Source organism: Thamnophis sirtalis, unplaced genomic scaffold, assembly GCF_051295495.1.
Source record: "Thamnophis sirtalis isolate CommonGarterSnake01/CBP01778 unplaced genomic scaffold, rThaSir2_p1.2 scaffold_15, whole genome shotgun sequence".
NCBI classification, from domain to species: domain Eukaryota; kingdom Metazoa; phylum Chordata; class Lepidosauria; order Squamata; family Natricidae; genus Thamnophis; species Thamnophis sirtalis.
In genome coordinates this window covers 28316863-28343328 of record NW_028261395.1, presented here as the reverse complement: position 1 = coordinate 28343328, position 26466 = coordinate 28316863, and the positions used below count along the sequence as shown (strand labels likewise).

General features: G+C 42.8%; 1 protein-coding gene across 2 annotated transcripts in view; it reads right to left on the bottom strand.

Moving 5' to 3' along the window:
* Positions 1 to 26466, bottom strand: part of JMJD1C (jumonji domain containing 1C) — a 109406-nt gene that overhangs the window by 55790 nt on the left and 27150 nt on the right. Inside the window, exons 2-3 of one of the 2 annotated variants that reach the window (XM_087702666.1) lie at positions 2872 to 2985; positions 73 to 208 (exon numbers count right to left, since the gene is read on the bottom strand). Coding sequence is in view for 1 of the 2 variants with exons in the window: in XM_087702665.1 (XP_087558791.1) it covers positions 2872 to 2985 (114 nt within the window). In the remaining variant the exon portion in view is untranslated. The remainder of the gene's footprint in view (positions 1 to 72; positions 209 to 2871; positions 2986 to 26466) is intronic. The other variant, XM_087702665.1, reaches the window with a different exon arrangement.

Below are 26466 nucleotides of genomic sequence, written 5' to 3'. Positions count from 1 at the left end.
GATAGCTTTCTATATGAAAGCCATATCATAAAATCTCACATGATTTCATATTAGCTTCGCTTTTTCAAATACCTGTAGAATGTCAGACTAAGAAAAAGTTCTCATTATCATCAATGGAAGCTTTTTTCTCTCCACCTAAATGCAAGTAGGGAAGGCAGGATTTTTGCAAAAAGGATACAATTAGAGAAGTTAAGCTTATGAATGATGTCTAGAAGGGAAAACAAAGGGTTGTGGGGAAAAATAGTTCATACTTTCATGCTTGTTAATTTTGAAAAATTAACTTGGCATAAAAAAGAATTAGTCAACTAGCATGAACAGTGGTGGGATTCAAATAATTTAACGACCGTTTCTCTGCCCTAATGACCAGCTTGGTGGGCGGGGCTCAGCAGTCATGTGACTGGGTAGGCGCGGCCAACTCAACGTCACTTACGTTCATGGGTGTAGCTGTTACAATGTAATAAGGGTTAACTGCAGAGGCAGTTTCTATAAGTAGAGCAATAAAGATTAGGCTAGAAACAAAACCAGAATGTTTCCTTCCTGCCTTCCTTACAGGATTAGTCCTATAAAGTGGAAAAAACCCAAAAGGAGATTTCTTCCAACAACTGGTTCTCCGAACTGTGTAGAAAGTTAACAATCGGTTCTCTCAACTAAGTGTGAACTGGCTGAATCCCACCATTGAATAATTACTTCCCTCCATTGAGAAAGTTGTACATTAAACTGCCACTCTGCTTGCTATTCTTAACTCCTTAGCAATTAAAAAAAACCAAGCTATTCATTTCCCATGAATTACTAAATTTATTCAAGTTTTAAAATAAATAATTATGAAAGGTTTTTTTCTGAAAATCTCTGACCTGGTCATCTTCCCACTCATGTACCTGTTGATACTCTAACAACAGTGACAAAAAGCAAAAGCAAACATAAATCTGTAACAAGATGGTGAGTAGGATTTAAGTCTGTGGAATCTATACTGGTTTTTCTTCTTCTTCTGGACATGTTCTGACCAAGGGGGATTTGCAATCAATCCTGTAACTTGTTTATAAAATTATACCTCTGAGATCAAAGCAAATCCTACAAAAAGAATTGCAAAGGTATTTCAAATATAGTTATCTGTATTATAATGAAGCTGCTCTAACATAGAAAATAGGAGACTGTGAGTCCTAGTCCTGCCTTAGGTATAAGCCATGGGTGACCTGGGACCAGTCACTCTCAAGTCAACTAACCTAACTGGGTTATTGTTGCAAGGAAAAATAGGATAAGGAAGAAGTACCGTATTTATCGGCGTATAACACGCACCGGCGTATAACACGCATCCCCCATTTTAACACAAAAATTTGAGTAAAAATTTTTTTCATTAAAAATAAATGACTTGGAAGCTCGGAACTTAATGTTGGATTAAAATTTATAACATTAGAACATGAATTATAACATTAACTCCTCTTAAAAGGCAAATATGAAATGAAAAAACACCTCTTTGAGCAAAAAGTTATTTCCATTTTCTTCCTTATATAATATTTTCTGTTTCAACATAAAGTGCCTTCCTTCCTTCCCTCCCTCCCATCCCTTTCTTTATGTTTTCTTCATGCTTTCTTTTCTTTTTCCTCTGCTCTTTTTAAATCCCCCCCCCTTCTTCTCCTCCTCTACATTTAGGTTGGATTAGTTTGTACAACGGTCATCAAACTTCTGAAGTAAAAATAAATAAATAAATCATATTTAAGAAGAAGAAGAAAAAGGAAGACGTTTTTAGTTAAGTCAAACGTTTTAATAAAAGTTTCATCTTTTAAGATTTGTCCAACACATCCAATTGTAACCTTAACAGTAAAGAATATCACCCCAGCTGCTAAAGGTTCAACCAGTCTGAGAACCATTGAAAAGACAACAGTGCAAAATCCAAAAGACACAACTTCCTCACCGCCATTGCTTTGGTACCAAATCTTTGAGGAAGGGGCTCCAGAAAGAAGGAGGAGGAGGAGGAGGAGGAGGAGAAGGGAACCAAAGAGAGGCTTTTACCGGGTCTGCGCCCCACAGCCAGGACCGTCCTTGCGCCTCAAACCGCGTTTCTTCCTGCAAAGCCCTTCGGGCAACCCGAGAGTTCCTTTTGGCGCCAGAAGGGCTTTGCAGGAAGAAACGCCGCGTTTCTTCCTGCAAAGCCCTTCTGGCGTCAAGCGGAACTCTCGGGTTGCCCGAAGGGCTTTGCAGGAAGAAACGCCGCGTTTCTTCCTGCAAAGCCCTTCTGGCGTCAAGCGGAACTCTCGGGTTGCCCGAAGGGCTTTGCAGGAAGAAACGCGGCTGGAGGCGCCAGGACGGTCCTGGCTGTGGGGCGCAGACTCGGTAAAAGCTCTCTTTGGTTCCCTCCTCCTCCCCCTCCTTCCACAGTCTGTGTGACGCTGCCGCCAGGCTGAGAGCTGCCGCTGAAACAAGTTTGGGAAGGTCCTTTGCAGGCAGCCAGTTCTAGCTGCCTGCAAAGGACTTCCCCACGTTTGCTTTGAAAGAAACCTCTGCGCGGGAGTTAGAAACCTCTGCGCGGGGGTTTCTTGCCATGTGCGCGGCCGCGCGGCCGCGCACCTTAGAGGGAACAGTGGACCCGGCGTATAACACGCAGTATCGGCGTATAACACGCAGGCAGGGTTTAAGCTTGCAATTTTAGTTTTAAAACTGCGTGTTATACGCCGATAAATACGGTATTTGCCACCATTTATAAAAATAATAAAGGCAGGATATAAATAAACAATAGTATTTTCCCCATAGTATCAACTTTTGAAAGAAAATACTTCCAGCCTCTGATTACAAATAATTTCTCAGTACTAATACAGAAGACACATTACATGTTTTTAATTAAGGTAATTTAGATTTAATAACTTTTATAACACTTACCTGATAGGGCTGAAAGGCACTATCTTCAGATAAGAAATCCAGCTGTCTGTCCACCAGAAATTCAACTGCAATAATAGAACTGTATACACTTTTCCCAACCAAAGGTTTAAAAGTCTGTGGACAAAATAAAACACAAGAATATAAATGTCTTTGCTTGTTTAAGTTCTAAATATGTTGTGCTCTATTTTGTTAGTTAAATACAAAACAATTATCTTTTAGAATACAACATATTGCTTGGAGATCAAGCTACTTTCATTCTGACTCAATTTGGATCAGTCAATACCTGTTGAGCACCACCCAGCTGCCCCAATCTAAGGAAGTAATAACTACAGATTTCATTAATTTATTTTTTAATGCCACTTAATTACAATTTTGGAAACTGTAATAGGAATTTTCTAGCTTCATTTATAGTGAGGAAATTTAAAACTGCTTGTCTTTGAAAACTGTGAAATGTTTCTCCCCATAATTCTCACCACATAGGCTGAGTTGCTATTCACGATATATGCTGTGGACTGACTCATCTACTGCTCCTTTATTGTGTTATCTTCCATTCCTTTCCCAGTTTCTCTAAAATCTTTCACATTATCCACCTTATTAAAAAAGCAGTCCAATGTATTTAATTAATACTTATTTTCAAACCTTCTGCAAGCTTGAGAACCTGTCATCATGTAGTGAAGCAACTAAAGACAAGTTTCTGTTCCGTTGTTCTGTGCAGAGTGCATCATTATAAAAGAGAGGCTTCATCCTTAGTAATAGATAGCACTTAGATTTATATACTGCTTTACAGTACTTTATAGCCCTCTCTAAGCGGTTTAAGAGTCAGCCTATTGCTCCCAACAATTTGGGTCCTCATTTTACCCACTTTGGAAGAATGGAAGGCTGAGTCAACCTTGAGCCTAATGAGATTTGAACTGCCAAATTGCACTCAGCCAGCAGTCAGCAGATGTAGCCTGCAGTACTGCAATCTAACCACTGCACCACCACACTCAGGAACAAATAAAATTGAACTCCTAGTACCTTTATGGACATTTTCATATAATTTTCTTGGCAGCAATAAAGAAAGGGCTGCATTCTTTCAAGATGCTTTTTGAACTTCTCAGTTTATTCTACAATCCTAGAATTCTCTAGCAATATCCCTATTCAAATAAGCAAATTTGATCCTACTGAGCACCTAAATCCAGACAAAATCCGCCAGTACTACTAGCTACCTCTGCCGAGGATAGACCTTGTGAAATAATTGGAACCATATATTCCTCTCTTAGTTTCAACTTTTCTCCTCAAAATCTCTATTGTTTCTCTGGTTTTTCGTTCATGTTCAGTGCTACTATGGATTCAATATTCCAACTCACAGCTACATTTTATTGTTCTTGAGTATTTAGCAAGGTGAGTAGCACAAAGCAGTTTTTTTTTTTTTTTTAAAGAGCCTATCCCAAAATCCAAGCAGGATTTAAAATATGGCAAGATTTCAAGGATTGGCTTATCCATGAATATAGTATATGTGGTATAAGCGAGCATCAAACTTGATTTGAGGGCCGCATCAGGATTGTGTTTGACCTCGGGGGCTGAGTGGGTGTGGTCGGAGTAGGCGTGGCCAGATCGAAATCACTCGTGTTGGGAGCACCCATCCTAGGCTCCGTTTTCACTGGCAGAGGCACTGTGCACCAGTCATTTGCTGTTTCCAGCATAACCCGGCAGGCCAGATCTAAGCACCCTGTGGGCTGGATCCGGCCACAGGCCTTGAGTTTGACACCCCTTGGTATAGTGTCAACCCATTTTATTTGTTCTGTATTCTGTTATCTCTTTTTATAACTGCCTGCAGAGAGTTGCAATAGTTATCCTAATGTATCTCTCATGGTTCTAATAAGCTAGATCTGTGATGGCGAACCTATGCCACGCGTGCCAGAGGTGGCACTCAGAGCCCTCTCTGTGAGCATGCACACCATTGCCAGCTGCTCTTCTGGTTTATGGCGTGCACGTGGCCATATTTCGGGCCATTTTCTGGCCCGTTTTCCAGGCCATTTTCTGGAAAAAAGGCCTGAAAACTCCCTGAAAAGGGCCCGGGAAATGGCCTATTTTTTTCTATTTTTGGACTGTTTTTCAGGGAATTTTAAGACCGTTTTTGGCCCAAAAATCAGCTGGAAAACAGCCCGAAAAACAGCCTGAAAACAGCTTCCAAAATGGCCAAAAACAGGCATGTGCACCCCAGGCAGCTGGTCTTTGGGTTTTTGGTGCTCCGGCACGCACACATGCACACACATTCTGGTTCGGGCACTCAGTGTCGAAAAGTTTCGCCATCACTGAGCTAGGTGTTTTAAGTTTTCTTTAAGCAGCTAATCCTTTGCCCACATAAACAGTAAGGAAGGAGAGTAGTACTCCAGTTTAAGACATGGACAGATATAATACCACAGCTACTTGTAATAATGAGTCTGGTTGGTAAAAAAGGTCAGACATTTTCTTTCCTTATGTCACCTTTCATTAGTTCAAGGAGCAAATAATGTTTTGACTTGGGAACAGCCATTTCAGGTAATCTCAGCCAGAAACAAAGATACTGCATTCCAAGAATTGATTTCTTTAAAAAATATAGAGACTACTACATTTTAGAGTTTAGAGTTGAGTTCTTGGTGTTTTCTAACCTTGATTGTTTTCCTACAAATGTATTCTTACTTGGTTAGGTAACATTGTCAGTCCATGGGACAGACACCGATGCATTGATTTTACCTAGCTAGGTAATAAAATTCCTGCAGAAAAACAAACCCCAACTATTTCTACCTTAAATGGTCCTCTGAGTATTCTGAGATAATTTTGTTTCAAGGTTTGAATTAAACCCTTCAGGCAATTTGAGATCCGTTCTCAAACACAGTAATTTTGGAATGTTTCAGCAAAACTTTTAAGTACAGTTGCTTTGTTCCTGAAGCTTGAAACAAAGGTTCCCATTTGATGTACAGTCTAAACAAAATACTCACATTCTGTTTTACCCAATGAAAGATAAACATAACAATTTTGAAACATTAGTATTGACTGAAAATTCCGTAATCTGCAAGTCAAATAAATCCATCATATTGCTCCTAGTAGAAGAGCAACCAAGGTGATTAAAGGCCTGGAGACTAAAACATATGAAAAATGGTTGCATCATTTGGGCTTGGCTAGTCTAGAGAAAAGAAGAACTAGGGGTGACATGACAGCGGTATTCCAGTATTTGAGAGGTTGTTACAAAGAGGAGGGGTCAACTTATTTACCAATGCACCTGTAGGCAGGACAAGAAACAATGGATGCAAATTAATCAAGGAGAGAAGCAACCTGAAACTAAGGAAAACTTCCTAACATTCAGGACAATTAAACAGTGGAACAGCTTGCCTTCAGAAGTTGTGGGTGCTTCATCACTGGAGGTGTTTAAGAGGAGACTGGACAGTCACCTGTGTGAAGTGGATAGGGTCTCCTGCTTGAACAGGGGGCTGGACTAGAAGACCTCTAAGGTCCCTTCCAGCTCTATTCTGATTGTCTACTCAGATGAATTAAAAAAATAAAACCAGCCCGAAGCAAAATTCTTTTTTAATTATAACTCTCCTACAATTCTAAAATTGTATTTACTATTAAATGCCATTTAATAGTAGCTTGCCATCTAGTATTTTAAGCATACCTACAATATATGGAGTGCATATATTTGGCTTTTTCCATAATTAAAATGTGATATGTGTGCCTAATTGTTTCAGAGATATCCAATTATAGAAGGAGGTTACATATTAAATCTTTGGAAGGATTTCAAAATTGGTATTTCTAAAATCTTCTAGACAAAATTAGCGCTGACTGAAAATAATCTCAGGGCAGAGAACAATAAATAAGACCATGGTTGTCTGCTGCACTTCACATATAAAAAAAGACAGCGCTGTTGCTATGAGATACAATGAATGTAACAGCCCTACTTCATTTGAAAAAAGGAAACCTTTTGTGTTTTAAATTCTGTAATTGAAGATATGATTATTCCAAGGAAGCGCAAAAATCAAGACAGCTGTGGCATGGCCTACTTATTCATTGGCCTCTCCTAGCAACAGCATGGTTTACCATCCCACATTCTCCACAGTTCCTTTGGCTACTCATTCCTTTCCCAACTTCAGCAATTATTCCTATTCAGAAGACCTATTGTATTTTTCAGAGTATAAGACGCACCTTTCCCCCCCCCCCCAAAAGTGTGTGAAAATCTGGGCGTGTCTTATACACTGATTACAGCATTTTTGGCCTCCCGAAACCCTGCCCCTGAGCATCCCATTTTTTTAAAAAAATGGACATGCAGAGGGTTTGGGAGACCTGCAAAAGGGGTTGGGGAGGACAAAAACGAGCGAAAAACAGGCCATTTTTGCTTGATTTTGCCCCCACCCGCAGCAGCACTCTACAAGCCTCCCAAAGCCTATGCATGCCTTATTTTTTTGCAAAAAAACAAACAAACCCTGGAGCTGTTTTCTCAAAAAATGGGCTATTTTTTTGGCTGTCCCCCCCCCCCCGGAGCATTTTGCAGGCCTCTCACACTCTCTGCATGCCCCATTTTTCACAAAAAACAAGGCACACAGAGGGCTTGGGAGGCCTGCAGAGTGAAAAAAACTTTTTTTAAAAAAATTACCTCTTCAAAATCTTGGTGCGTCTTATACTCTGGTGCGTTTTATAGTCTGAAAAATGTGGTAAGCAAGGTTTCTCAGATCTTTTTCAGAGAAACTACAGTAATGTTTTGAGACCCTGACAAAGCTGAAGTTTTTTTTTTTTTTAGTATTTGTTTCATTTCGCAATCCTCATGAACTCATGGTCATTTATATTTAAATAACAAAGTCTAGAAATTAAATTTTCACTTGACAGAAAAGTTGTGCCTTATTGAAATACTTTACATACACACACATACACTCATCAAATATAATTCAAAAATATAATTTTATCATTAAATTTATTACTTATTTTAAAGATTGAGATGATTACAGGAGCGAATCAGGTGGTTCGGTTTTTCTCCTGAATTATTTTCTAATGTGAAAAACACATTTTTATAAAGAAAACATGACCTCCCTTCACCTTCCTTCCTATGGAAAAGGTCAAAAGGTTCTGTAAGTAGGTAAACAATTGACGGTGCCAGTTAAAGAGATAATTAAAGATGATGAAATGCTATATTATTAGCTAGATAATTATGGGAAAAATTATCCTCATTACTGCATTTTTGATACTATTTATTAATTTTCCTGGAATAAAAATCATGCTTACCAAAAATGACAACTGGGCAACCTATATGGGCAATTTATCTATGCCACATTCAGTATCAAAATAGAAATAAATTAAATACATGAATGGTTATAAATACATTTTAATATGTTGCTATTTATAAATATATTCCAACTTAAGTATAGCACTATTGGTTGTATCAGAAATGCTTTAAGCATCATACGATTCATGGTGTATTATCAATGCAAAACGGAATATGGTATGCAATGTTTTTATTAAATAAAAACACTTGTACTTTTGTATTCTGATATATTTTACTCCTGAAAATATTTAAATTATTTAAATACATAAAAAGTTAAGACTGCACACTTACAATTCTGTAAGCTACAGTCCTTCAATGACCTTAGGAAACTATTGTGAACCATAATTTGTTACAAACTGTTTGTAATCCTATAGAAAAACTGCTAGTAAGCTGTAATTTAGCATCAGGTTTATACCAGAAAGGGAGCAACTATGTATACAAGTCCTAGAGGCTTGTCTACATTACTATAATAGCCTCCTGTTTATACTTAGACTGTCTAAGAACAACTGTGTCTTGTTTGGGTCTCTATGCAGCACTGAATTCCATTCTCATGAGAGAGAGAAAAACCAGGACCAGATTATTATTCCTTGAAAGGAATGTTTTTTAAAAAATCAGCCAGCGTTCCTAGCATTAAGTTCAGCTGCTCAAACTGGTCTCCACCTACAGACATGTGTTAAATACTATACCATTTTCATTTCCTCTCTTACCGGAAATGCACTTACTTACTGCAGAATGAAAATTATTGTTCTGAACTATTTACTCAAATCTGTTCAGAAATATCCTTTAAAACATTATGTTCTGATTTCTGATGTATTGTAGAAGTCTTCAAATCTCATATTAGTATAGTTTCAACAATTATTTTACTGATTTAAATAGACCAGAACTCAATGTAACAACTTCACAAAAATGGGATTTGAAAGTTTTATCAAAAGAAACAAATTAGAGCTTTAGCAAGTTATGATGAAAGGATTACATTCAGTGACAGAGAAACTTAATAGAGACACCAAATATTTTTTGACAGAATTAAGTGCAGAATGTTTTACTGGTTACCTTTTCACATTGTTTTGCATTAATCTACAACATTTAGAAATAAAGACAGATACAACACAGAACTTATTTGATTGAAAATGCTTTCTAACATTTAAATAACATATTTAATGGTTCATCAGCATGTTTTCCAATTGGTTCCCTAGTGGTGGCTTTTTCCAAAGGTGTTCAATATGTTTACAAACAACAAAAATGAGATTAAGCAATATGCAGAGTTTTTTAAAAAATAAAATAGTTATTACCCAAACAAATGAGCCCCTCTCCCTTTAATCCTAGATTGGTTGTGCAGATTCTAACTCTGCCATCAAGTGTGTGTGTGTGTGTGTGTGTGTGTGTGTGTGTGTGTGTGTGTGTGAATAAGAGCAGCTTTAACAGCAACACTTACCCCTTCTCCGATTTAGGTCATGATCATTTCTGCTAAGGTCATTTACATAACAAAACAGTCTCTAAACATACAAGGAAACCATCCTCTAGAAATCCATAGGAAAGAAAATATCTGGAGCAAGGCTTTTTCTTCCGCAGACATTCTGGCCTAGAGCAAAAAAAGACTTCAAACTGAGGAGCAATCGCTCTGCTTACAACATGTTGAAAGAAGGGAAGAGGCGGTGCTCTGAACTGTAACTAATCCCTCATCACAGGTGGTGTTGGAGTCACTTCCAGGATAGTCACATTGCTGATGACTCATATGGCTGGCCTGGCCGAAGAGCATGGGGTCATAATTTTAACTACTTACAAAGGCAGACTGACAGCTCATGTTTAATATCTATAAACAGAAAATCCAGATATCAAGTTTCCACTTTCCTGAATTATTCCAAAGCATATTAGAAATGAGACCTACTCAGAGATAAAAATGTGTATTGTAATTCCAAATAGGAAGACCACTATAAAGCAAGACAGAAAATTCTTCACTAGCTAAAAGGGCATTTAATTTCTAAAATCCAAATTGTCATACGATGCTACTTGAAAATCCTGGAATAATATTATTCTCAAAACTGATAGAGCAGCCAGCCCTTTCAAGTTTTATTTTGAGTAACAATATTTGGAAACAGATACATTAGATTTTAAAGTTCATTCCAGCTCATTGGCACTACTGCACTGGAAAGAAGATATGATTAATCGACCGATTAGATCGCACAGACTGGGCCTCCTCCGAATCCCATCCGCCAGTCAATGTCGACTGGCGACTACACGGAGGAGAGCCTTTTCTGTTGCAGCTCCGACCCTGTGGAACGATCTCCCCGTCGAGATCCGTACCCTCACCACCATCCAGACCTTCCGCGCAGCCCTCAAGACCTGGCTCTCCCAACAGGCCTGGGGATAGGTTCCCAATTTACCCGCCCGAGTGTTGATTGTTGAATGAAAGTTGTGTTTTATTATTTTTCTTTTGTTCACATTTTGTTTTGTCTTTTGATACTGCACCCCCTCCCTTGTGATTGTAAGCCGCCCTGAGTCCCCTCAGGGAAAAGGGCGGCCTATAAATCTTAATAAAATGCTAAATGCTAAAAATTACAAACACTGATCTGAAAATGTATTTACGGATTCAGCCGCCTTACAGCAAGTTAGCAGATGTTGAAGAACAAATAATGAGAAAATAAAACAATGTATTAAATTATGTCATTAAATTTTAAAATGTGATTTACTTTTGGAACAGAAAGGGAACGAGAAACAACGCCAATATACCACATAATATTCCAAAGTTTTTAAACAATTTAGTAGCATTCTTTACTCAGAAAATAAAGAAATATTTTCCCTATGATAGGCAAAACTATTGTGTTTAGTGACCCCTTATGGTTTAAGTTAAGTTCCTTTTTCTCTCCAGTGAGCAGGCTGGATAAGTGCCTTTCTGACCATTTAATGAGGTGTGTACCAGAGGTAGTATTCAGCAGGTTCTGACCAGCTCTGGAGAACCAGTAGCGGAAATTTTGAGTAGTTTGGGGAACCGGTAAATACCACCTCTAACTGGCCCCGCCCCCATCTATTCTCTGCCTCCTGAGTCCCAGGTGATTGGGAGGAAATGGGGATTTTGCAGTATCCTTCCCCCTGCCACTCTCACCAAGCCACGCCCACCAAGCCTGCTATGCCCACAGAACCGGTAGTAAAAAAAATTGAGTCCCACCACTGGTGTGCCCCTCCAATTTCTTCTGCCCTGGCAATGAGAATTCTTGCCTCACACCCTGGTGTTCTTGCGTTCCCTCACATTGCTTTCAAATTTTGTTGGGTTAACGATGTGGATGCCTTTTGGGAGTACAATACTCAAAACAAACAATTACGAATGGATGGTGGCTGTTGTCAGATTCCTGACCAGTTCACACTTGATGGTGTGAACTAACAGTGGAAGACTAATAGTGGAAGAATCTGATCTCCGTGTTCAGAGATGATTGGTGTGGGTGGGATTTGGTGGCAATCTGGTTCTTGGGCTGGGACCAATCAAGGATCATCTATTTCTTTTCTTTGCTTATATCCCACTTCTCCTTTAGAATCTCAGAGCGATGCTCCTCCTTCCTATTTATCCCCCATAAAGCGAAATTAATTGGAGAGAGAAGGGGAGATTACAAAAGAGACTGACTAAAGGCTATTTAATGAACTTCTATGGCCAAGTATGTACTTGAATCCGAGTTTGCAGTGTCAATCGTATATCCCGCATAAGCAGTATACATAGAGTGGAAAGGTGTTTTGTTTTAAACTGAGAATGAAAACATCAGGCTCCAGATGTTCTATCCAACTGTTCCAAATCAGCTGAATTTTGGCAGAGGTAAAAGCCATAACATGTGGTGTCCTGTATTTCAGTTAAAACAAGGCTGCAGGAATCCCAGAGTGAGTAGAGGGTGAGCAGGGCAAAGCTGGTGAATGTTATTCCATCTTTTTCCTTCTTTCAAAACATATGCAGTGCTATTGGTGCTGCTGTTGTGTCCTGTGCATGACCTGCACACCTGTCCATCTATGACCCTCAGCAGATCAAGTGTGGTTTTATTCCACTGCCCTGCTCATCCTAGATCGTCTTAAGTGTCTTCCCTTCCCTCCTCCTACCTCAGCTACAGTCAACATGCAGGCCACATGTCCTGCCATTCTCTCTGCCCCAAATTTTTGCCAGTGTTTCCTGGCTCTTTGCCATCCTAGAATTGCCAAAGAAACCCCTCATACTTTTTCCTGTATTTCCATTCCCCTTTGCTTGGAACCTCCATATTTTGGTTATGTATTCAAATCAATAATGCATATTTAGGTTGATAGCCCCAAACCATCTGATTCTTTCATAAATTTGTTCAAACAAAAAACATTTTAAATATCCCTACTTTACATTCTGCAGTTGGAAGAATGATTGCATTGCTATGTTTTTTTTTCATTCTCTTTAATGGAAACCAGGAAAATTGTTCAGAATATGCTGATACTCATAATATTCAGAATTGACATTAAATTTTGTTATTTTAAATCAGGGGTGTCAAACTCACGTCGTCACTTGACACTTTGGGACTTTCTCCCCTTTGCTAAACTGGGCGTGGTCAGTGTGTGACGCATCCGGCCTGCAGGGCCGGAGTTTACCAGTCCTGCTTTAAATTATATACAAGATGGTAGAATTCTGAATGTTCTAGAAAGTCTATTAAACTTCAGATTTGATCTAGGGAACACCATTTATTAATGCTTTATTTTATAGGTAGAGTTGCTATTAAATCTTAAGTTATGCATGGAACTCCAAAGTTGAATTCTCAGCATAGCAATGGCTCCAATTTAGGTTTTGGGCAGATTTTAAATTAGGGAGACTAATTTGTGGCAGTTTCCTTTTTTAATAATTTCAAGCAACTACTTGACTAAAAATTTACAAGAAAAAAAGTGTTGATTTAGAATAACAATGTATGCATAATATACTCCACTGAATTATTTCTAAAACAATATTAATAATCATTAGAATGTAAGCCCTCACACACGAATAGCTTCATTTGTACTTATATAATTCCAATAAAGTATTTCACTCACCATGTACTTCAACTCATATTCCGCCAACAATTATCAAACCAATCTATTTCTACCCTTTAAAAAAAAAGGTGCTTTTTTTCTTCTTTTGCCCTGCCAATCTGGTTTACAGACTACAACAGTATACAGAACTGCAATCGAAAAACGCTCCATGACCTTCAATTACTATCTTGGCTTAAAACCACAAAACCAGTGTATTACTGCTTGTTAACAGTGTGTACTGTCTTATAGTGAAAGTAGTCACAGTGGTTTAAAGCAAAAAGACAGCTTTTGCTTGTTAAAGAAAACTGAAATATATGAAGTTTGTTACTTCATATATTATGAAAATATATTTAATTTAACAGTGATTGTAAGGGTATGTTCATATTGCACAAGTAAATAAAAATGATCAGGAGTAAAAAAAGATATTGGTTCAAGCACTATGGGGGAAAAAAAGACCTTGTGTTGGTAGGCACTGTTCTTAAGGCTAAAGTACAATTGCGTAAGAGAGAAGCTGAGTAAGACCAGAACCTACCAATGCACACCCCCACATGGATCCCTAACCTGTTCCCTAACCTCTAGAAGAACAGAAAAATATATGTACCTCTGCTAAAGAACTGCTTTGTACTGCCAATAGCAATGCTTTCATTGCAATTCCTTTGCTGGTATAGAACAAAATGAATAGGCAGCTGGAACTCTTTTATCTGCAGGCTGGCTCACAGCCAGCAGTGAATTGTGATTCACTTCTGAAAAAATAATAGCATAAACAAAGCAGGGAACGCTACAAAATTAAAAATGCACACTTCTTTCCAACATTTTTTTTCCTTTTAGCATAAATTTTAATCATTAAAAATCAGGTAATCAACAATTAAAATCATCTAGACTATATGTATGTGTGTGTATGAGCCGGGGTGTCAAACTCAAGGCTTACGGGCCAGATCTGGCCCACGGGGTGCTTAGATCTGGTCTGTGGGACCGCCTTGGAAACAGCAAAGGACCGGCCCACGGTGCCTCTGCCAGCAAAAATGGACATCAGGAGGGTCGCATGCAGCCATCCCAGGCTCCCGTTTTCACTGGCAGAGGATTGCAGGAGGCTATCGTGGCTGAAAACGGGGCCATTTTCAATGGCAGAGTGCTCGGGTCACCACAGGTGCCCCCAACATGAATGATGTTATGCTGGCCACACACACCCTGGCCTCAAACATCCCCCCCCCCCAAGGACAATCCTGATGCGGCCCTCAATGAAATAGTTTGACACCCCTGTGATAGAGGGATTCTTCAATGACCACTATCTAGAAAATCCAGACAGAAGAACTCCAAAGTATATTCAAATTTTTACCAGTATGAAACCAATATTAAAGAAAATATCCACAATATTACTGGGATCTGGAGAAAAAAAGTGAGCTGTTATTAATGTTCTATTGTCAAGTTTCAAAATGCTTTCAAATCATAGGCTTCATGTAAATGTTAAACACATCATGCAGTTGGATCTTTTAAACAACAAAATACTGAGACTTCATAGAAAAGACAGAAACTACCACCAAAAAACCTCAACTTCTGAACAAGATTGTATGGATGATGATAATTAAAACGGCAAAAATATATTCCATAACAAAAAACATAAAAGATGACAACAGAACATATATTTTACTTACATATTATGAAAATATCTATTTCTTCAATATTTAAAAACTTACCAAAAGAGAAAGACAAAAATATGACTCCCCCAGAGGAAAAATTACAGCGTTGCTACCGTGTTTTCCCGAAAATACAACCTGTCCTGAAACTAAAACCTTGCCACATTTTTTCACGTGGGCAAAAATATAAGCCCACCCTTGAAAATAAACTCCCTGGACAAACCTCCCGCCTCCGGCCAGGCAGAGCATCGCTAACCAACATAGCGGTATCCTGAAGGCGCCAAGCCGCAGGACCTGGGGAGGGGGGAAAGGCGCTCACACTGCTTGCCGCCTTCGGGATACCGCTAGGTTGGGGAGTGGCGTTCTGCCTGGCCGGAGTTGCCCAGCTCTCCCTGCAGCAGCCGCCACCGCACTCTGAGCATAACGTCTTCTCCAGTTCCAAACTCCCAAACTCGGCTGCCGTCTTCCAGCAGCGGCCGCTCTAGGAGTGCGCTCTATGGTTGTGGGCTGGCTGCTGGAAGATTCTATAAGAGAGTCTTCCGGACAGAGAGTCTTCCAGCAGCCAGCCCACAACAATAGAGCGCAATCCTAGAGCGGCCGCTGCTGGAAGACTCGGCAGCCGAGTTTGGAACCAGAGAAGATGTTATGCTCGGAGCGCGGCGGCTGCTGCTGCAGGGAGAGCTGGGCCCAGACATGTTGAGGCTAGGAGACATGCCTGCTGGGGGCAGAACAGGCGCGCGCACAACCCCCTTCTCCAGCCCAGCAGAGCTCCATGCACTGACATAGGGGGTATCCCTAATGTGCCAAGCCGCGGGAGCTGGGGAGCGGGCAGAGCACCACGTGGCTTGGCGCCTTAGGGATACCCCCTAGGTCAGTGAATGTGACTCTGCCAGGCTGAGGAGGGGGTTTGCCGGGCGGTTGCTCGTGAGCTTGGTCACCTCATGGCTGCTTTGCCCCCGAGGCTGTGCGCAGCTTTTCGGGAGCCAGTTCACAAGGGAGAAGCTGCATGGCAACCCCAAAACAATAAGCCCTCCCCATAAGAAGCCCAAGGCCATATTTTGTAAGTAAAAAGAAAATAAGACCCTGTCGGGTTTTTTTGGGAAACACGGTAGTAATATTTATAAAGGAGGAGGAAGTTGAGTAACTGCACATCCTTTTCAAAACAACAATGTGCGCGTGTGCGAGAACAGAAGATGGCGCCCAGGCGTTTTGCTCCAGCCGATAAGGAGAGCAAACGCTGAAAAAAACATCTGAAAACCTGAAAATTCTATGCCCGAAGAAGGTCCCGGGGATGTCCGGAATCCGGGGGACCCGAGGAGCCCAGACCTTTGCGGGGGTCGCCGTTTCTGAGCGACCCCGGACTGCACGATCTCAAAGGTCTGTGAGCTGCGAGCCGCCCGCGTTATCCAGCAGTGGGGGGGGCGGTGTCGCGTCGGCGTTTTTCGGCCCAGGCGATTCCATCTGGTTCATCGAGCCACTTTACTGGGGTTCTATGGGACTATTACTGCCTTGGAAGGAGAGAGAATTTATAGAGCTAGCCCAGTCCCTTGCGGGGGTCGCCGTTCCTGGACGCCCCCGGGCTCTACAACTCTGGGGATCTGGGTGCCGTGAGTTGCTTGTATTACTTGGCGGTGGGAGGAGTAACACCACGTCGGCTGCAACGGAGGCGGCTTTTGGCATTTCTATTTGGCTTACCGAACTGCCTCATTGGGGCTGTGTGAAACCATCATTATTTCGGAGGGAGAGAGAACGCATCGGAGCAGTGTGGGGACTGAGCAGAGTGGATGGGTGGCTTTCCCCGACGCTGCATCAGCCCCTCCGGATGGCCCCTTCTTCCATCCAGCCTTACTTCCCTCCCAGCATTGCCTCCTCCCTTCTTCATCCCTGCCCAGTCAGGTGGCCCCCTGGACGCATTTTACTTCCTGCCCCCCTTTGCTGCGGTGAGGCTCTTCCTTGTGTCTTCCACGTACCATCTGCCGCCCCCTTATGGTGGGTTTTTAACTTCCAGCCACCTTTGATTGTGGTTTGTGGTCACCCAGACTTGCTAGCTAAGTTCCATCTGTCTTCGGACCTGCTACCTCAGTTCCATCTGGTTCCAGACCCGCTAGCTCAGCTTCACCTGGCTTCGAGTACCATCAACATCACTATCTGCCATTATTATTCTTGGGGCTCTATTTGGAGCAGCACTTGTGGAAGAACGCCTCCTACCCCCTTCAACTGTTCCGGACTCTTTGGACTTACCCAGACCAACAGAAGAGGGGAATACGAACTACCCCCCTTATACCTTCTCCGGACTATAACTGGACGCTAATCACAACAATTATTTTAATTACTTCAATTACTGAGAGCCACTTGGCTCTACCTGGACTCGCATCTTAATAACGTAATAACTGCGCAATTCTATCTTTTCCTTCCTTTTTTTCTACCTCTTTTTTTCTTACTGTGTTTGGGATATGCTAGGAGTATGTATGAGATTGAATGAATGATCCCACTTTTTATCATTATTATTGTTGTATTTTTGTGTTTTTAATCTCCTTGTGGGGATTGCCTGGGCGAGTGAATGAGTATGTATGATTCGGAGGACCTGCCGAGGAATGCGGGGGGCACTGGGGTGGTTGAGGGGACCAGGGACACGGGAGAGGGCCGGAGCATTACGGTCGTAACAGGGAGGGGCAGATATGGCGGGGACTTTAGGGCTGGCCATTACCGGGGAAGGAGGGTTCGCTACATTACAGAGATCCCTCCTTCCGGCCCTATGAGTCCCACTCCGAGGCCAGATGGCGCGAGTAATCAGGACCCTTGTCTCAGGCTGTTGTCGCTAAATACCAGGTCTGTAGTTCCAAGGCTCCCCTTGTCCGGGACTTAATTTTAGACGAGAGGGCAGACCTGGCATGTATTACTGAAACCTGGCTGGGCCCGGAGGGAGGAGTCCCCCTCGTAGAGATGTGCCCAGAAGGATTTCAGGTGCTGCATCAGCCGAGAGTCCAGGGAAGGGGTGGGGGTGTGGCTATTGTTATCCGGGAGTCCCTAGCACCTCGTAGGATCCCTGCTCCGGAGCTTGTCGGGTGTGAGTCCCTATTGGTGAAGTTGGACCTCAAGGGTCAAGTGGGTTTGCTGTTAACGTACCTGCCTCCCAACAGCGTTGCAGCAGCCCTCCCCTCGCTCCTCGAGTCGGTAGCCAAGCTAACAATTGAGTTCCCCAGGCTTATGGTCTTGGGGGACTTCAATTTGCCTTCGCTTGGTGAACACTCTGATGGAGCGCAGGAGTTCATGGCTTCCATGACGGCCATGGGCTTGACCCAGGTAATCCGGGGCCCAACCCACTCAGCGGGTCACATGCTCGACCTCGTATTCCTCTCGGAGCAGTGGACTTGTGATCTTGGTCTGAGGGGTAATGAGATCATACCCCTGTCGTGGTCAGACCACTGCCTACTGAGGCTTGACTTCCGGAGACCAAACCCCCACTGTAGGGAGGAGGAACCGACCAAGTGGTTCCGCCCCAGGCGACTTATGGACCCCTCGAGGTTCCAGACGGAGCTTGGGGTTATTCCTGATACTCTCGCCCACAGTCCGGTCGAGACTGGTTGCTGCCTGTCACACGGCGGCATCGGAGACCCTTGACCGGATTGCGCCACTACGGCCCCTCCGAGGCGGCGGATCCCGGAGGCCTCCTTGGTTCACCGAGGAGCTCCGGGAGACGAAGTGTCGGAGGAGACGCCTAGAGCACCAATGGAGGTCCGATAAATCCGCATCGAACCGAGCACTCCTAACAACTTGCACCAAGGAGTACATCAGGGCACTTAGGGCAGCAAAAAGATCTCATATTGCCACCTTGGTAGCGTCCGCCGAGTCCCGCCCAGCCGCCCTGTTTAAGATAACCCGCTCCCTACTAAATAAAAGGGATACGGGCGAACCCTTGCAGGGTAGAGCTGAGGATTATGCCCAATTCTTAGCGGACAAAGTTGCTCGGTTTCGGGCGGATTTGGACTCCATTCCCGCAGTTCCAGCCGTGGCACAAGAGGATGAATTAGTAGATCACTCCTGGGTTGAGTTTCAGGATGTTGCCCCCGGGGATGTGGACAAGGCCATGAGAGCTGTGAGTGCCTCCACCTGTGTACTGGACCCGTGTCCCTCCTGGCTGGTTGCTAACAGCAGTGAGGTGACACGAGGCTGGATCCAGGAGGTTGTTACCGCCTCGCTTCGGGAGGGGCACTTCCCCGCCGCACTTAAAGTGGCGGTGGTGAGACCCCTCCTGAAGAAGCCATCCTTGGATCCAGCTGTTCTTAATAACTATCGCCCAGTCTCCAACCTCCCCTTTATGGGGAAGGTTGTTGAGAAGGTGGTGGCCCTCCAGCTCCAACGGTCCTTGGAGGAAGCCAGTTATCTCGACCCCTTCCAGTCAGGCTTCAGACCTGGTTACAGCACAGAAACCGCTTTGGTCGCATTGACCGATGATCTCTGGAGAGCCAGAGATGGAGGCCATGCCTCCATCCTGGTTCTCCTTGACCTCTCGGCGGCTTTCGATACCATCGACCATGGTATCCTTCTGTGACGACTGCGGGAGGTGGGGGTGGGAGGCACCGTTTTGCGGTGGTTCTCCTCCTACCTCTCGGACAGGTCGCAGTCGGTGTTAGTTGGGGGGGAGAGATCGAACCCTAGGCCCCTAACATATGGGGTGCCGCAGAGTTCGGTCTTATCCCCCCTGCTATTCAACATCTACATGAAACCGCTGGGCGAGATCATTCAGAGGCACGGGATAAGATACCATCAATACGCGGACGATACACAGCTGTATCTGTCCGCCGCGTGCCAACTCAATGAAGCGGTGGACGTGATGAACCGGGGTCTTGAAGCCGTTAGGGACTGGATGAGGGCTAACAAACTTGTACTCAACCCGGAGAAGACCGAGTGGCTGTTGTGTTTCCCTCCCAATATTTCGACCACTGTTCCAACACTCAGGCTGGGGGGTCAAATTTTACACCCCTCAGAGAGGGTTCGCAACTTGGGAGTCCTCCTGGATTCACAGCTGACATTCGACCATCATTTGACGGCTGTGACCAGGGGGGCATTTGCCCAGGTTCGCCTGGTACGCTAGTTGCGACCCTACCTGAACCGGGAGGCTCTCACAACAGTCACTCGGGCCCTTGTGACCTCTAGGCTGGAATACTGCAATGTGCTCTACATGGGGCTGCCCTTGAAGAGCATCCGGCGGCTTCAGCTAGTCCAGAATGCAGCCGCGCGAGTGATTGTGGGTGCGCCTCGGTTCACCCACATAACACCTATCCTCCGCGAGCTGCGCTGGCTACCTGTTGATCTCCGGGTGCGCTTCAAGGTGCTACTTACCACTCACAAAGCCCTTCATGGTAGTGGATCTGCGTACTTGAGAGACCGCCTCCTGCCAATTACCTCCTTGCGACCGATTAGATCGCATAGATTGGGCCTCCTCCGAATTCCATCTGCCAGTCAGTGTCGACTGGCAACTACACGGAGGAGAGCCTTTTCAGTTGCAGCTCTGACCCTTTGGAACGATCTCCCAGTGGAGATTCGTACCCTCACCACCGTCCAGACCTTCCGCACAGCCCTTAAGACCTGGCTAGCTCGTCAGGCCTGGGGAGAAGATCACAACCTACCCTCTCCCGAATATTGAATGAATGTTGTGTACTATTTTATTCTTATGTATTGTTTTATGTTTATTGTTTCGTATTTCCCCCTCCCTTATTTTATGTAAGCCGCCCTGAGTCCCCTCAGGGAAAAGGGCGGCCTATAAGTATTAATAAAATACTAAAATACTAAAAACTTGCCATACAGCAATATGTAACAAGGAAAAAAATATTGATATACAGAAAGAAGAAAGTGGACAAGGAAATGCTATCTTGTACCACGTCTGGAGAAGCTCAGTACTATTGTACTATTTTACCAATATCAGAAACAATGAACGTGTAATTGATATAAACATATTTCTGCATAAAAATTGTACTTTCTAATTACTACAACCTACAGATGTTTATATTCCACAAAACAAAGTCACAGCCACCTCAGATGGACACTAGTATTTTCTGACTTTATCGATTTATTGCAGAACACATGCCTATGTAATTTTACAATTCTGAAAGTGTTCCCTCTAAATCATTACATCTAGGTTGATTGATGTCTTCAGCTGCGCTGGTGGAAGCCATAGTAGCTGGACCAATCTGGCTAACAACGCAGGACAGTTGTGAGGCTGAAATGGCAGTTAATCAATTAAGTCTCAATGTCCTGGTCTCTGTCTGGAAATGATGATGGTGAGGCTGCAGCAGGTCAAAATGGCACCTTTGACAAGTTCAGTGCGCCCGCAGATCCATGCTATTGTCAAACAGGATATGGCCTGTTCAAAAGCCAAAAATCCTGTAGCCACTTGAAACCAGTCCTTTTGAGGAGGGGGGAACTTGCCTGGAAACCCAGAACAAAGTCCTCGGTTTAAATAACCCCTCCCAGCAGCGATCTGCAGAAGGAGACAGGCAGCGGCAATTCAAACGGCCAAGAATTTTTTGCGCCGTTTTTAAAGTTCAAAATGGCTGCCGCGTGGCTTGGAACAGCACTGGGGACTGCCTGCCAGTCGGAAAAGGCTTTAAGAGCCTCCGGAGCTGTTACAAGCTTTCCGATGGCATTGTGGGCTCCCTAGCTTCCTACCTGGCCCCAGGCTTGCCAGCAGCTGCTGAATGAGCCCCCACAGTGGTGCCTTAAACCGCGTGGTAGTGGAAGGCAGCCTCGTTCCGAGCAGCCTGCTCCGCGTGAAGAAGCTGACAGGAAAAAACTTTCGAACTGACAGGAAAACCTCTAAGCCTACCACTAGCACAAAAATAATAAAAAGGCTACACTAATCTAACTGTTTGGAGAGTCCAACCTGCTACTCAAGCACTGGAGCTCCCCAACTGCATCCTTTTAGGGCGACTGAGATTTTTAAACTGAGCCTCTAAAGGGAGCAGGAGGTGTGGCTACAAAAACTTTGAACTCAGTCCTTGGGCAGCAAGCTGAAGTTAACCCATGCTTGCTTGGATACTCCAAGCAGCGCCTAGGAGAAAGAGAGAGAAATACAGTAGGGTAAGGAGAAAAAATAGGTAGGTAGGTAGATGTTTCCAGGTCTATTTATCCATGTGCTGGAGAAGGAAATAGCTGACAATCTGCAGCACCTAAGACTTTGTTCCTGCTGGCACACACTTGATCAATCTAATTCTCATCAATCACTCTAACTAAAGAGCTTTTCGAAAAGGAAAAAAAAAGTTTTTGCACTCTGCAAACCTCCCCAAAACGGCCCATTTTTCACAAAAATGGGCCCATTTTTTTAAAGGCATGAAAAGCCTTTAGGGGCTTAGAGTGTTCCTAGGGGGTGGGGGTGGGGCAAAGTAAAGCAAAAAAAACAACAGTCCATTTTTTGCGAAAACGGGCCTGTTTTTTGTCAAGAAAATTGCATGCATAGCCTCATGGAGGCTTATAGAGTGCTCCTGGGGGCTGGGAGGGAAAAATTGAGCGAAAAATAGCCTGGTTTTTGCTCATTTCTGCCCTCCCCAGCCCCCAGCTCTCTGAAAGCCTCCTACAAGCTATGCACGGTCATTTTGGTGAAGGTGGGGGCTTCAGGAGGCAAAAAAATGCTGCATTTGATATATAAGACGCACCCAGATTTTCAGCCTCTTTTTTGAGGGAAAAAGGTGCATCTTATACTCCGAAAAATACGGTAAGTATGTTTGCTGCCTTAAGTTATTTATTAAAAAATACAGATGGAATAAAAAAAATAAAAATCTAGATTCTAAATGGGCCAACCACCTCACTAATATTTTATAATCCTAACAGCATAGCAGCTGGGCCTTTAATGGCTCAGAGGCCTAGCCGGCTGAAGAGAGGAGAGGGAGGCTGGAGCTGGCTGAAGTGATCGGCCTAGCACCTGCAGATCCGCGCTGAAGGCAGGTAGGCGGGGGTTTTAAGCCCGGGTTCCCTGCAGCCGCTGGAAGGAGAAGGAGGGCAAGAGCCTGCGTGGGCTCCCACGTGAGACTCCGGGCTTAAGGCGGCCCTCCGCGGCGATCCGCTGTTCAAAGGAGGCCGCGTGGCAAGATTAGAGGCCTGGGAGCGAAAGCGCGCCAAAATGGTCTTTTTTAAAATGGCGGCCGTTCGCGCCGCGCGCCTGGAGCATCGTCGGGCTTTTTGGAGCCTAACGCTCCTGTCAGGGGCTCAGAAGGGCTTTGGCTGTCCGATCGCCCCCCCTCCCAAGTACTCACTGAACCGGCGATTTAAGGAGACCCGACCTAGCAGCAGCCCCAGGTGGAGGCTGGGCTGCAATCGCCCCAGGGAGCCTGCCTGCGCGATGGAGTAAACACAGAAATCCTTGCAGAGATAGAAATGCAGGGAAACCTATCTACAAGCTAACTAGCAGGTCTAACAAAAAAAGGAGCTACAATATCTCTAGCCAAAATTTAAGAAAGTGGGGTCCAGCTTGCTGCACAAGGACTGGAGCCCCTGGAAAGACGTCCTGTAGGGCGACTGAGTTTTTTAAAACTGAGCCTCTGGAGCAACCAGGAGGCGGAGCTACAACAAAAAATCAAACTCAGTTCCTTGGGCAGCAAGCTGAAGTTAACCCGAGCTTGGACACTCCAAGCAGCGCTTAGGAGAATATCTCTCTTGACTATTTCCAGGCATACTTTAAATGAGCAACTAGGTGCATGAATGCTTCATTATGTACTTTTACAAAGTATACAGACTTGGTGCTCTCTGATCTTGTGTTGTTGCAAACATTTCATTCCCCAAACTACATAACATCATCATTGCATCATGTCCAAGTTCAGAGAGCACTAAGGACCTCTCATTTCAAACCTGAGCTACAAATATTCTCCTTTATTGGCATACAGAATGGTTTTCACTTGTTTTGCATTTAGGCTAAGTTTTACTTCCCTTCCACCATTTTTCCACTGAATAATTCAGTTAGATAAAAAGATCCAATCCAGAATTGCAACACGGGGAAGGTAGCGATAGTCCATTCTTTTTAAGTTTGGAGGTGAAGTCTATGGTAACAACAAGTCCTGTATCAGCCCTTAAACTACTTCCAGGGTGTTTTCCTTGGGCATCTCAGTTGTTGTCAATGAAATCACATATCTACCTACTCATCATGTTTTGAACTCTTTTTAAATTAACTTTGAAATTCTGTCTATTTTTATACCATTTGCTCTGAGAGCAGAAAGAACATTTTCTTGCATATTCAAAGGAATTACTATTGGAAACAAATATTCTATATTTTAAAAATATACACAACATAGATTCAGGAGGGAAAATTAATTATTGACTTTTTAACAAATGTCCAAATCAACCGTCTTTATAAATATACAAGTTTCAAATTGCTGATAGTCAATGACCTGCTTATAACTAAAATAGAATACAGCAGAGATAAAACACAAAACAAAACAAAATAATGAAATTTCACAAGCCAGGGAGTGGCCAATGTCACATACAGACATGAAAATTTAGCAACTCTAAGATAATGTTGTGATAAAGATCAGCCAACAGGTAAGAAAGGTGCCTTCTGAAGGCTAGGATAAAGCAGGAGAGACTGCTGATCCTCGTGAAATGAACAATGGAACATTATATGACTCAAAGTTTCTATCGAGCCTAAACCAGAAAGACACAGGAACTGTGAAATAGGGATGTTATGACATACTGCAAATAATACTGAAGAGGACAAAACATCAAACTGTGAAAAAGAAGGCACAAGGATTAAAAAAAGACAGAAGACTGGCCTCGTTCTGTTTTTTTTTTCTTTTTGTGATCCAGCAGGCTGGAAATTAAAGTGCAATCAGCTTGGCAATTAACTCTCAAATGAATGTCTTACCATATCAAAGCCTAGCAGGAAAATACTGTTCAACAGAAGCCTAAAAAGCCAAGTTTTTTTCCATTATGCTTCTTAACCATCTGGATTTAAAATATTCTAAAAAGAATGAGGGAGCCAAGTTCTACTGGGGAAAAAGTTAATTTCTGCCAGAAACTAGAGCATGCTTGCAGAAACATTAGCCCCACTTCATTGAAGGGCCAAGACAGGTCTGAGAAACATTTACAGACTATCCAATTCATAAACAACTCTGGGTAGCATATGTATTTAAAAATAATATTGAATACAAATTTAAAAAATGGACTAAAACACCTATCATAATGATTAAATTCCCACATAGTTAACTAACATGGTGCTTCCTAAGCTCCTATGGAAAGCGCCAGGACCTCAAAGTACACTTAAAGGACCGCAGGGTGCAACCAACTTAAAGCTGGGGGGTGGGGGAAGAGAGAGGATGCCGTTTCACAGGATGGGCATTATGAAAACCTGGCACCTAAATGCCTTAGGGCCGTGATGGTGAACCTATGGCACGTGTGCAACAGGTGGCACGGGGAGCCATTTCTTTTTTTAAAATAAGTTTTTTTTAAAATTTAAAACAAATACAACATCCTTCTTTACATGCTATAGAAAGTGTATCAGTTGGTTACAAAAAGACTTTCGTGCATCTCTTCCACAGTCAACAAACAATTCATATTAACTTAAGTATTTTAACTCAAATATTTATACATGTCACCATCATCATAGCTCCAGTTTCATTTGACTATAATTGTTTAAGCGTCCTTCATCACAAAATATACCAAAATTTAATACATAACCACTTACTGCTGGCCTTTCAATACTATTTCTAAAATCCTCCACTAACACTAAATCCTTATGTCCTATTCTAGCTAAACATCCATAATATTTAATAACAAAGTTTTCTAGTCCTCCTTTCCAAATCACTGTTTAAAGTTTACATCCAGTTTCCTTATGTTATACCCATATCTATATATACATTGTTATTTTTATCCCTCCTCTATTTGACTACATCCTGTATCATAACATTTTCCCCCTAATAATCAAAACTTTAATTGTATCTAACCTAGTTCTTTATTATATGTGGTTAATCTTTGGTGAGATTCACAGCTTTTGGGGCTGGTTGGTAGCTCAACAGCTTGAGTCCTAACCAAGGACCTAAGAAATGTGAAGGTAACGTCGAAGGATATAAGCTGTTCCAAGTAGGGTGGTTTTTTGTAGAATCAGAATGTTCAAGTCTGATAAATTTAAAATTTCCAAAAAGCGAGGTAGCCCTTTGGGTATTGCTCCAAGGGCTCCAATTACAATCGGGACAACACACAATTTCTTTTTCCACAGTCGCTCAACTTCAATTTGCAAGTCCTGGTACTTGTTAGCTTTTGGTCAGCTTTGCCTTTAATACTTTTCAAGTATTGGCTATGCATAGTTTTGTTTTTCCAATTTTCAACTCGCTTCTCAATTACTTCTTTCTTATATTCAGCTTTTGACTTAGTTGTCTTTAAAAGGCCTTCTTTATTTACTTCCTTAATCATTGATTCTTCACTTTTCTGGATGTAATCATTCAAGCTGCGTTTTTCTTCTTCCACAGTCTGTTTTACTTGTAGGAGTCCTCGACCACCCTCTAGTCTTGGTAGATATAATTGGTCATCATCACTTTTAGGGTGCAAAGCATGATTCATTGTCATAAACTTCCTTGTTTTTCTGTCCAAATTGTCCAACTCCATCTGGGTCCAGTCAATTATTCCTGCAGAGTATCGAATCACAGGTACAGCCCAGGTATTTATGGCTTTTATGATGTTTCCTCCATTCAATTTGAACTTTAATATCTT